General features: G+C 37.6%; 1 protein-coding gene across 2 annotated transcripts in view; it reads right to left on the bottom strand.

Annotated features, from left to right (window-relative positions):
• Positions 1-13,257, bottom strand: part of RFTN1 (raftlin, lipid raft linker 1) — an 88,602-nt gene that overhangs the window by 56,691 nt on the left and 18,654 nt on the right. Inside the window, exons 1-2 of one of the 2 annotated variants that reach the window (XM_069860198.1) lie at positions 1,356-1,386; positions 1,048-1,234 (exon numbers count right to left, since the gene is read on the bottom strand). In XM_069860198.1, coding sequence (XP_069716299.1) covers positions 1,048-1,234; positions 1,356-1,371 — 203 coding nt within the window. In that variant the 5' untranslated portion in view covers positions 1,372-1,386. Of the gene's footprint in view, positions 1-1,047; positions 1,235-1,355; positions 1,387-13,257 lie in introns of those variants that run through there. The other variant, XM_069860197.1, reaches the window with a different exon arrangement.

The raw sequence follows: 13,257 nt of genomic DNA, 5'->3' as shown, positions 1-13,257 counted from the left end.
TTTGGTAATGAAATGCAAAACGTTTTTTCCTTAGATCACAGACCAAAGTTCGACCCTGTCTGTAACTGCCACCAATTGGTTACCAGTGACTGGTGGTTTTACTTTACTTTTAAAGAGGTGTCTAAAACAGTGACATGCTTTCCTTCAAGCATCAGCACAAAGAGAGGGACTAGGACAGGCAAATGAGATTTAATTACTGTCGCTGTAAAAAGAGGCAGACTAGGGAATTCAACTAATGTAGGAAAACTGCACAGAATGGCTACAACAAAGCAGGTAGCTGAGGAGTTGTAGGAAGTCAGATAATGTTAAAATACGTTTTAAATCATTAAAATCATTAAAAGTCATAAATACGTGGTTTAAGTATTCAGATTTTAATTTCCTCCTGGACAGCTTAACAGCACATTCTGTTTTTTTTTAAAAAAAATCAGATTAAAACTTAAAAAATAGTATTCCTGTTTATTCATATTCAGACTTTGATTATGTAAAATACTCTTAACACACTGTAAGAGACTGAACAAAGCAGGAGAGTCATCTTTTTATGTAAAGAGTTTGCACTGATTGAAAAATTTTAAATCCTTGTATTGTTTAGAGGAAAGAAGGGCCTACAGTCTACAGATAAATTTGAGAAGTATGCATTAGTACTGCAGTTCTCAAATTAATTGCATTAACTGTAAGCACCTAAATACAAAATACGCTTTTTCTAAGCAAACAATTCTTCTGTCTTAATTTATGAATTCTTAAAGGGTACCAGTGGGATGATCCTCACAAATTGTCAGGCATAGGGCTTGTTTGTTTGCCTCTCATGACAACACTTCCCAAAATACAGAGCATATTTCAACTTGTTATTCCCTGAGTTGTCTGCCAAACTGCAGATGAATTGTAAACACGAAGAACATGCTAAGCCTATTCAAGCCCACAAAAAAAAAAAAAAAAAAAAAAAAAAATCAAGTCTTGCACAGTAAACTGCTATAATTTCCTGATGTAGGTCAAAACTCAGCAGGAAATCATATTGTCTATTTTTATCCCAGATCACTGGAAGTGCTTTACCTTTCTGTTTTCTTGATAAGCACAGCCCTGAAGATTTGTTCCTGGGGAGTTTTCTCTTTTTCATCAGTTGGTTGCACGAAAGGGTGGACAGCAGCCAAGACGAAGCCCTGCTGGTACAATTCTTGTAGCTGAGCTGGAAGATCACGCAAGGAGGAGAGCTTGATTGCAGATGATCCTGGCAGCTCAGCTGGAAACAAAAAGAAATTGGTCAATAATCCTACAACGGACAACCATGTTTTTTTAAAATCCTGACTCTCCAGCGTCAAGCAAGCTCCACACTGATCTATAATATTAACACAAAAAATGACCTTTCCCAAGGCCCATTTTGTATTTCAGATTTTAAGCAGGCTGTCTTGGCAAGGGACTTGCATCACACAAGAGACTGGTGCAATTAAACAAGTCAGATACATTAAAATGCCAAATTCACTACATAGTCTGGCAGGGATGAAGTGGAGGATTTAATAAAAACAAGGCAGTCCGTCAAAAGATATTCAAAGTTTCAGCAGTCGTCATAGTAATGCAAGTGGAGGAGAGTGAGCCATGAGTCAAAAACACAAAATGAGAAAGGGGATTGTCAGTGAAGGTAGAACATGTCAAATCCAAAAGCAGTAAACAGAAGCATCCACCTACACAAAAGCTGTATTATCAGACTAAGAGATCACCGATGCAAAATGCTGCTAAGGCCAAATATCTACCAGTATGTCTAAAGAGTACTTCATAGATATATTGACAACAAGAACACTAAGTGCAATGCATACCTGTCGTGATGAGAAATGTTTTAGAACAGACACTGAACCGTATGCCTCAGCGTTTAAGCAAAGCTATAATCATTACAGATGAGGATGAGACCTAGTGCATGAAAATAATCCTTCCCCAGTCTGCTTACTGTAGGGTTTTACACCTTCATGTGCAACATTTGATGCTGGCTCCTGTCAGACACTCAACATACACCCAGATCCTGCAGTCAGTACAGCAGTTGCCCTTATTCTTTGGACTCTTGCAGGCTTCCAAAACTCCCATAAATCACCTAAACTAACCTTCCATTCTCTTTCTCTCTCTGTCAGTAATTCTTCATATGTTTTTCACATCTTATGTGAAAAGACATCTTTCTTTCCTGACCTTTGCCTCACCATTTCCATTTCTCTTGTGGGATATTTATTATTTCATCCCTAACCATGTTAGAGCATACGGGGCGGCGAGGTGCTGGATCGTTTCCTCTCCTGCTGTAACCAAAAGGGGTGGGATGTTGCAAGAAACACGATGGAGGTTCCCAGCAACTTGCAGGCCTTCATTAAAAAAAAATACACCGAAGAACAGTTTATATGAAAGATGCCAGCTATGCTAAATAAGGTTTCATTGTACTGCTTTTTTCATCAGACTGTGCGGCTACCCTTTATGAATAATGAAAGAGGTTATCAAAAAACTAATAAATATTCAAAACCAATAATACAGAGGAATAATTTAAATAATAATAGAATAGCTGTGCTTGGTATGATTTTTTCTTCATACAAAACCATGTTCCAGAAGTGGATAATGAAACTTCTTGACCAAGAACTGTAAGATGCAGAATTTTTATTATTTTTGCAAATAAAACAAGAAATCCAAGCAACATTTACATTGACAGACAGTAGGGCTCTACTGTGAGATCACTCACAGTCTTAAAAAGAGATGCCCCAATGAATAATGCATAAGTCTGACTGTTACTTACTGGACTCTACTGAGGATCAAAATGGGGAAAGAAACCCAGACATTAGAACTACTTTTTCCCTTTTGTGGATCAGAGACTCCAAAAATTATAGACCATGCAGTAAATAGTTTAATTAATTAAAAGAATATGAAACCAGAATACCATCCTAAATTAGGGTTGTACTTGGATACAATGGAATGACTAAACACTATTCAGTAACACTAATTCTCATAATGGTGCATCAGGTTTTAACAATCACCTACGAAAACTGATGCTTGTCTTGTATATGAACCTAGTATCTGGATTCTTCAGAGGATGCCTTGGTAAAACTAGTAGAAAGTTTAGTCGTTATTGGGAGAATTTAGTCTCTCATGAGAGAATTACTGCTTCCTCCTAAAAGCTAAACATGAGAGCGAAGTGTGAAAATGCATGTAATTTGAGCCTCAGGATGTACATATGACCATTAAAAAAGAAAGGTTATAGAAATTAAGAGCTGGGAGGGATCATCCAGCTAGTCCCTCCTATTACCTAGAGGCAGGATCTAGTTTAGCTGTTTCTCAAAGTTTTTCTCATCTATTTTTAAAATCCTTTAGTAATGGAGATTCCACAAGCCCCATAAGTCATGTTTCAATTCTTCTCTATTCTCACCATCCAAAACCTTTTCCTAGCACCTGGCCTAAATTTCCCTGCCTGAAATTCAATACTGCTACTTCCTCACTAGAGTATTTCTTTCCTGCAACAGCATTTTACAATTCCTAACACCCATCATGCCTTAATCTTACCTTCTTCTGTTTATTTCCTGTTCCCTTGTGCTTTCCAGATTTCTAAATTCTTTTTGATGGTTCTCTTCTGATTCTCATCAATCAGTCCTTATCTTTCTTCCAGTATAGTACATAAGCCTTGCCACAGTGATCCAGCACAAGCATCTTCACTACTTTGTAGAATGGAAAAGCTTTTCCACACCTCTTGTACATCCCATGTCAGTATACATCACCTGGGGTAAACAAAATTCTTTTCCCCCACAACTAAGAGTGGCCAAATGTCTCTGCCCGTAGTGAATGTTAGGGGTTTTTTTCATTTCTGTTTTCACAGATCATTCTGGATTCTGATCTCCACAGTGCAAACAGTACATCTCATATTGGCAAACCTCAATAAACATACTCAGCAGTTTGTTGCTGGAATAGTTAATGAAAATGCTGAATTTTAGAGACTCTGGATAGAAGCATTTTAAGCCTTACAGTCAATACATCTTTTTGGTTTGATGCTGAACTACTGCTCGTTTCTCCTTGGACTACCAGTCCTTCAAACAGAAAAGACAGTTCCTGTTACACAACTGATGCCAATAAGGTCTACATAAGCTTCCAGGATCTGCAGACATGTGCTGTGCATTATTGTTACCCTCCCACAGGCAGACTTGTTAGTGTGATGCAAATTCCCCCCAAGAAATCCCTGCTACTTATCATCCTCTTGATATTTTATAAGTTATTTATTCCAGTATCTTTCTGGGCACTAAATTAGGTTACCAATCATACAGTTCCTTTTAAAAGCAGATTGAAAAAACAACATCACACCTTCCTGGAGAGTTGTGTTCATCATTCAACAGTCTTCAAACTTAGATGATAAGATTTCAACTATTTATTCAGCTAATTACTCTGAAGTACACACCCTTAGGGTCAACCTACTTGAAAATGCCTAATTTACAAAACCAGTTGTTGATCTAGTCTTTCCTTACTTTACCTTAGAAAAATGCTAACATTTCAGAAAACCTTACACAACTTCCAATAAAATCCATTATAACTTTTGGTTTAGTTGTTAAAGAGAATTCGCATCATGCCACTTTCAAAAGATAGAGGAAAACCAAAACTGTGTACAGCAGGGACTTATGTAAGGCAAAACAGCATATGAAAAACCAAATAAAATATTGTGTAACTCGAGTGCTTATTATAAGACTCTATTTTGCCAAAAGATAAAGCTCAATTATTTTAGCAGCCTCCATGTTGCTCTTGAAATGCAATTAGCTCTAAGTTTTATATTCTGCTCCATGGTTCCTTATTCACTGCTGCACTTCACAACCTGACCTCAAAAGATTCCTTTGTTTATTCCATGTGCATCTAGACTAGTGTGTAAGAAACTTGTAAATGACAGATGATTTGTTTTTCAATTTTGCTAAGGCTGAAAGTGGAAATAGGAAGTGCTGCCTGCTTATGGAACTGATTACCAGGCAAATTAGTTTGTTGCCTGACTGATAACTGAAGCTGAAAACACTTCCAGTGCTGCTCAGATACATATAGAAAAATACAGCGCAGAGATCCTTTAAGAAGAAAAGATTTGTGTTAAACAACTGATATCCATAAGGTGACTTTCCTGAGGAAGAACTTCTACATTCTTTGCTGCTAATGCAAAAACCTGACCAAATACTCACTCTGTCCCCATCTTGCCAGAGAAAAATCAATAAAAGGATTGAGCTGACATAAAAATCTACAGGTTGAGTCATGTATATGTGGAAGGAGTCATCTCTGCAGCTCCAAAAAGCAATTTATGGGAAACAGAAGAAGGTGGTGCACTCTGTCACAGGGATCCTGAGAGACTGGGAGCAGGCTGAGAAATACAGATGGGGAGACCAGTATAGAGGAGACTAGCTCCTCCTGTGTTAGAGCTCTGCTTTCCCTTCCAGTGGATCAGCCAGGGCTGCTACCACAGGGATGAAACAGTCACCGACCTCATCCGGCTTCAAACTGAAGCATCTCATATGACATTTGACAGCTGTGCTATGGTCCATGCTAAAGAGGTAGATGTAACCCGATGAAGTATTTAGAAAAAAGACAGTTAAGACAACAGTCTACATGTAGGCTACTTTTATCTACGTATATTAAAACCATAAGATTTGGTACCTTTGAGATGCTATAACTGAAAAGTTTTAAATGAGAAAGGTCTATTATGCATTATAAAAAGAAGGATGGATTCATCTATTAGCCCATGCTTAATTAAAACAATCATCGACTACAGAACATCTTTATATAATATATATACTCAACAGAATCAGATAATTTTAACTCCATTCTATTTGATAAGCAGCAATTTCCCCTTCCTGTTAGTTACATTTATGACAAAGCTAAAAGAAATGTTCTTGTTTTTTAATTTCTTTCTATGTGATTGATAGCCTTGCTCCAGGAAAAGCAAAATGCTAAATGCCAAAATGGCATTTATTTAATTTCTCTTTACTGAAATGGTCAAATTCAGGGTCAAATGTAGGTCAGTTTCTTCAGTGCACATCTTTAATACTTTATTTAGAAGGACAAGCATAAGGTTCTACTCTAGATTTCTATTATCCTGCGTTAGGTGTTTATTTAGTTTGTTTACTACAACAACAGAAATTTGATGTTGGTATTTTCATTTTTTAACATGTTTTCCTGCTTCAACTTTTATGCTCTTACTCTAGTCACAGCTGCCAAAGGCTGATGGAGCCATTTATGACAGTTCACATTACAGGAGAACGTTCCACAAAACCACTGGATCCCTTTTAGCTCATTTCCATTCACTTTTAAAGTTTTCATGCTCATCTGCATTTTCAAAGTCACGTTCCCCAGTTCACTATGAAACATTAAGCCTTTTTCCTTTGCATTAAAACAAACAAATTGGTGCGTACACAGTTCACACGCGCTCTCTGTCTGTGCTCAGAACAGAAGAAAGCACTTTGCACCGATACATGCTCAAAATGCAGTGTATAATGGGGTCTGAAACAAGAAAAGGAAGACCAGCAAACTCACCAGACCCAGACTATTAAGCGACACGGCCACTCACTTCCCTGGCTGGTAGCCACATGCACAATACGCCTACCTGATCAGGCCAAATGGACATCAAGAGGCTAGGTCCCTTCAAGAAATGCAGTCATACTGTTTTCTTTTTCAAAGCACAGGATGAGGTTGTTCCCAAGCCCCTGGTCATTCCTGTAAGTCATTCCCATTTGAGGCACCCAGAGCCAGCAAGCTATGAAGTCGCTCGTGCTGCTCCTCATACCTCCTCCTCCCAGGACCTCAAACCTTGCAAAGCTTCAGTTGCTGTAGGTGACTCATGGGAAAGACAATGTCCTCACACCTCCTCCCCAGGAGAGCTCAGAGCTTACAGAGGCCTCCTCAGATGAGTAAGGCAGCCAACAGAAGGGCTGCAAGGGCAACCGTAGCTCAGCTTTCCCTCACCACGCTATGGGCTCAAAAGATAGGGTCTATAAGCAGGGTAGTGCCTGTGAGCTAGAAATGAGCAAATGTTCATAGAATCATAGAATAACCAGGTTGGAAGAGACCCACTGGATCACCTAGTCCAACCATTCCTATCAAACACTACACGCACACGTGGTCACTCCTATTCTCCGCTTCCATGCGGCTCCCTACCTAGCACGGTATTTTTGCTGCTGCCCACCCAAATCTCCTTTCTGCAGAGCACGCAGAAGACCACCTGAAGGAATCTGGATATAACGGCCAGGTGTTAGTATACACAATCCTTAGCAGATCTAGCAACGAGCATGTAGGATAAAAATAAGGTACAAGCAAAATTATGGTCATATGGTAATACAGCCATTACCCAACACCATCCACTGATATCCTGCAGGGCTTTATAATAGATCTGGCCATTTACCTCCTGCCTTTATTAGCTTGCTCTGTTGTGCCTCATGCATCCCACCAAGGTGGTCATAATTGCATGTCTGCTGGCAGGAGACTAAATAACAACAATGAATGGAGACAATAATGTGGGAAGAGAGCGTATGACCGAGGATGTGTGTATGCAAATGAATAAATCTGGTCCAAGGCAACAAAATTTCCCATACTTTCACACAAAGCACTTTCCAAGCATATTCGTGATTGTTTACAACAGCCTTGATCATTCTGTAGAATACCAAAGCAGACACACTTCCTCTATTTAGTACAAGGATTGCTGTTTCTTAACTGAATATTATTAACTCCTTTCCAGCAACTTCAGTTTAATTTAAAGAAATCAAATCTACAGCAGGCCAAGTGCTAGTAGAGCAAAACATTGTCTTTGCAATAGGGCAAATAAAAACAATTTAACTAGAACGTTTCCCATCGGAAGATGCAATTTCACCTACATTAAAACATTTCATAGGAACATGTCAAACGCAGCAAGGTTTTCCATTTGGATAACATTCAAAACTTTAAAAGTAATTATTCATACTTTACATGATCAAAAAGATTAAACGGTTCTGTGAATTTTGACCCCACTTGAAATTTTGGAATTACCTGTATTACTGGAACTGTGATTTCTTGTTGGAAGGTACAATCCTAGTGACAGAAGGCACACATTCACAGCTATTGGAATACACAAACAAACCAGTGCGGCTCCCAGCATCTAGTTCCTGCAAGCTAACCACTGACAGCTAAATGAAAGATCATCTTGTCAGGTCTCTTTTTGGTTTGTCAGAGTCCTCAGGTTTATCTGTGCAGGCCCTGAGGGCTGAATGGTACCGCATCTCCTTGCAGAGAGGCAAGTGAACAGCAGAATTCAGCTGGAGGAAGGTGCAGGTTAAAAATCTGTTGGGAACTTTGGGTTTTTTTCTCATGATGCAGCACAGACTGGAAAAGATCCCCTCTCTGTACTACAAATAAAAAAAGTTCTTACTTCTGCTGACTTACTGGCTTGGAACAGCTGAAGGAATCTAGATTGTCTTCCTTTCCAACTAGTAAGACTTGGTAAGGCAAATTTGTTACTCTAGAGAGCAGAAAGCAGACTACTCAAGGATTACCAAAACACTTATTGACTGGTCCTGGAACAAGACAGTGGTTTCCAGTCAGTGTCAATCTCAAATGAAAAAATACTAAGGCATCTATTGCAAATTTCATTCTTTGTTAAAAACACTTCAAGAAACTCTCTTTTACGGATGGCAAAACAATGCAGTAATATTACTCTCGCTTAACTATAACTATTCTTTCCTCATTCAATCCACAAATTGTTTCCTGTCAACAACCACAACAAAAACCTAACAGAGAATTGGACCGCTTGCAATGAAAATAAAGGCAAATCCACTAATAATATGACTTAAAGAACACAAAGGAAAGGCAATAAACAATACTTCCAGCAAGTTTTGTGAACTCAAAATAATTGTTTCTGAACTAAAACCTACTAAACAAATGCTACAGCAGTACGACTAACCAAGCAGAAAATATGTGGTGCTTCTGACACTACTGCACAGCTTTAATTATCTGAAACACACTAATGCCAGAATTGAATGAGTTAAAAGCTCAAGCTTTTGGAGTAACAACTATACAAGCTGTACTTCAGTCTCTTTTCCTTTCTAATAAAGCTTGAGCTTCCATGAGGTGTATACAGAGGTTTCTTAATTCTCAAGACAAAACAGACATTCTGGTTGCATTACTGTTCAGGCTGCTGGCAGAGGCGAGACACTAGATGTGAATAAATCACATTGCTTTTTTTGGTTATGCTAAATTACATTCTCAGTGGTTTTTCTTTCAATCTTCAAGGCAAATACAATAAATGTCCCCATCAAAGAAAATAAGAATGAATACAGAAGAGAAATAGAGAGTTTAAATGAAGGATGACTGTTCAATAAGTTCCCAGTGTTTGCTTTCAGAGAAAATGCAATCAAGTGACTTAAAAATATTGAAAAGCAAAGCACCGTATCTTAAGAAGGCAGAGGGAAAAAAACCACAGAAATACTGTGAAACTGCATATATTCCTTTTGATCCTTATCTCTGTATCTAAATATATGCATATATATGTATGCATACATACATTTGTGCATATATGTATATGTGTAGACATACAACAACATTCTTTTCTTTCCTTTAGGAAACAGTAGATTGGTACATTAGTCAAATCAAGAAAGTACTAAAATAACTCACAGATGCAACGAGAAGCAATGAGATTTGACAACTTCACCTAATCAATTATATCCTCCGATCTAATTGCGTATTTGAGTTATCTTGTTTGTTGTCCAGTCAAAGTTTTATTTCTGTACCTTGCAAGCATAACATAAGTATCTTAAGAACTGGGTATGTTTGCCCCAAACATGAAGTGATTATACATGGGATGGTTTCATTTTTGGTGTTTCAGAAGAAAGGAAATACCCAGGCTATCACCTCCACTAAATGAAAAAATAAATAGACAAGCACTTCTTAAGTGACTCACAGCTTACATATATTGGTTTGCGGACAGTATTACGCAAAATGGATAAAATTAAGGCCTCTAACTAGATCCAAGAACTATTAATGACTATGCAATAAGCAAAATGAAAGAAGATGAAAAAGAGGAAGGACTTCTCATTTAAACTGTGCACAGTAAAAAGAACCAAATCCTATCCCTTCTGTACTTGAGCTTCTCTTTGAAATGATATTTTTTGTCCCTCCCTCCTACCTGGTTGTATTTCCTAAACTGATGTAGACCAAACATACAGACAACAGAGACAGATAATTTACATTTCACAAACCCAAGAAAACTCCAATTATGTTTAACTAAAAGGAGAAAGTGTTCAAAGTCACAATATTTTATTCATACAGACTTGTTATCTCTACAAGCTCTAAAAGGCAAGTATTATACTGAGTTACAGAGAACGGGTTAATTCTGAATTACAGGAAGGGCCAGCATCTTAATTCACATCTATTTCCAAGCCCCCCAAAAAAGTACTTGTTCCCTGCCCTAAAGCCTTTAGACACCAAAGCTAAACTCCTTTGGCTGCCAAAGTTAAACACCAAATGCCTTTAATTTTAACAGCTTAAGAAGTAGGGAAATCGGACTTCCCATCACTTCCAATAGAGGTGCAGCAAATTATGTCCTCTTGTAGCAAGAAGCCAGTAATGATATACTTTGAAAGGCAGGGAAGGAAGAGCTACCTAAGGAGTCAAAAAAAAGGTAAAACTGCAGTCTTCCGATCTCTTAGAAGTTTGTGCCATCAAAAAACTTGGTGCCGATGCATCTTTTTTTGCTCTGATCCCTCTCTAGCTAACATGCTCACCACTTTCCTCAGCAGCAATGCTAATGAACACTACCAAGTGTAGCAGCTAACCATGCAGCCTACCAGATCTTCTCTTTCTCTCCCTCTCATACTTCTTAACACATACAAGTCTTCTTCTTCCTGGCATAACCTCCTCCTTTTCTCTTTTCTCTACTCCTCTCTGTTTTCTGCTTCACCATGATGTTCTTTCCATACTTCTGGCAAATTTTCACTTCAGATTTTAGAACTGCAGAATGTAAGAAGTAACACTGGATTCTTTGCAAATTTTACAAGAAGCAAACTTGGACCACAGTAAAAGAAATTTAAAAAGCACAGATAATATCCTCAGAAGAGTACAAAAAAATGCTTACTTTACTTAGTTCCAAATTATGCAGAACTTATTCATTTTATGGTATATTTTGCTATCTGAAAAAAAAAATCTCCTCTGAAATGGGATTTGTAGCAATTCTAAGCTTTCCAAATCAGTATATCCTATTGTCAATAAAACACTGCATGTGCTGACTCTTCAAGGAGCTAAAAACCAGAAAGGTTTGTATATCAATCTACATATTTCCATTCAAACCAACTGAGAACAATCCTGAGATTACTGCTTTTCTTCTTAATCAAGCACAGATGAATAAAGGAGGTTGCATGCATTACATTAGGATTTTTTCCATATTCACGAGATAGTTAACAAGTATAAATCTGACTGAAGTCTAGTTTCCAAACTGAAAAATGTCAGGAGGATTTCCTCCCATTTAAGGAAATGGGAGGAGAAAGAAGTAAACAGCAGTAACTGTGGCTGAATTCACGCACTATGATCTGATGTATGTTTTTCACGATACACTGAAAAGTGTGATTAAAATCAAAGACTTGGCAGAACACAGACAAACAAGAAGATAAAACTGCCATCAAAGTATTAAAATATAGAGAATTTTTACCCCCAGTTCACAAGATAATTGCTGCATATCATAAGTACACGTCAGGACAAATGGCTGGAAATTATAGAGAACAATTAAAAGTTTGCATTTTATAAATTCAGCCTTCAACACAAAGATCTAAATTCACTGACATATCCAATAACCTTGGGAAGAAAGGTTTGGATTTATTAAGATAGCTCTTATTCCCCAAGCTAACCTGTGCAACTGTGAACCGATAGTCTCCAGGGAAACCAAAATCCTCTTGGCAGGTCATGCCTCTATATACGTGGCACTTTGCAGTATACATATACAGAAAAAGGACACACAGCTTCATAAATGCTTGAGTGCTTTATTCAAATCTTACCTGCAGGTTTCTGTTTCTTTTCACTTTAAATCTCCAATGTTTTACATGCATTTCCCCCTTTTGTGTAATACGTGTTTTCAGTCTTTTTTGTAAAATCTTATTTAGGATGATGTGTGCCAAGTTTGTTTGATTTTTTTTTAAAGCTAGAAATGGAAGGTTTTTTCCCAATCCTGTCACTAAAGTCCACTTATTACCCTATTTCAGATATTCTCATTTCTTAACTACATCAACCAATAACATCCCTCTTCTACAAAAGGCATTAGTACATACCAAACACTTAATATTTTAAACTGGAATAAGGACCATAGTGACTTTCATCTTTTTATCTTTTTCCTGGCTTGAAATATCTTATTCTCTAGATAAAAAGAAGATATTTCCAAATTATGTGTGTTTTTCATTTGGAAGATAACATAAAGTGTAACTTTTCAGTGTATTTTTGGTGTTCCTTTAAATCAAATATCCCTATTTGGGAAAACCCATAATTTTTCACAAATGTCTGTTAAATTGTTTTCAGCTTTACTGGCAAAACTAAATAAATGTTAAAGTGGCCAAAAATGTAACATGAATTAAATGAGTAAGCAATCAGTGTTACTTGAAGGTATTTTTGCAATTAGATGTTGGCCCCAGGTTTGGGTGTTTGAAAAAGCAACTTGGGTAAAAGAATGCTACACAATGAAATTCAATATAAACAGGATATATTCAGGGGCAGGTAAATTAAAGTCAGAGGAAAGGGAGATATAATGCACTCGGATATTTTTTTAAACCCTGTAGCAATCGTAAGACAAACACTTCCATGGGCACCTTTACAAGACCTACAACATACAACAGCTGTAAGATTATCAACAGAAACAAAATTGATCCATCTAACTGCATTGAACTTTCCAGGAAAACTCTGAATTTCAAAAAGGAATAAAAAGTCAATTAGATTTGTCTTTGTTTCCAATCATTAAGCCTGCTTGGAGAACCTGCTTGCAATGAAAACCCAATGCAAAACATTTTGCAGGAAGTATTTACCATTTCTCTCCGTATTCCTGCCCCACACTTACGCTTTTTGTTCAGCTGTATTGACAACAGGAATATATTCTCATCACTGTGAAATGTCAGAAAACCTTTGTTAGGTTTCACGTGAAGAGCCTGCATTTGTACACAAGCAAGAGTTAAATTTCACTGTTGTAGCAGACCTGGTATCACCCCCATAAGACCCACTCTCGATGCCACAGTAAAGCTGTACTTGGAGATCTCGGGTACTCTGAAGGCAGCAATCCAGCTGAAACTGAAG

The sequence above is a fragment of the Phaenicophaeus curvirostris genome, chromosome 6 (assembly GCF_032191515.1).
Source record: "Phaenicophaeus curvirostris isolate KB17595 chromosome 6, BPBGC_Pcur_1.0, whole genome shotgun sequence".
NCBI lineage: Eukaryota > Metazoa > Chordata > Aves > Cuculiformes > Cuculidae > Phaenicophaeus > Phaenicophaeus curvirostris.
This window is presented reverse-complemented; position numbering and strand designations above follow the sequence as displayed.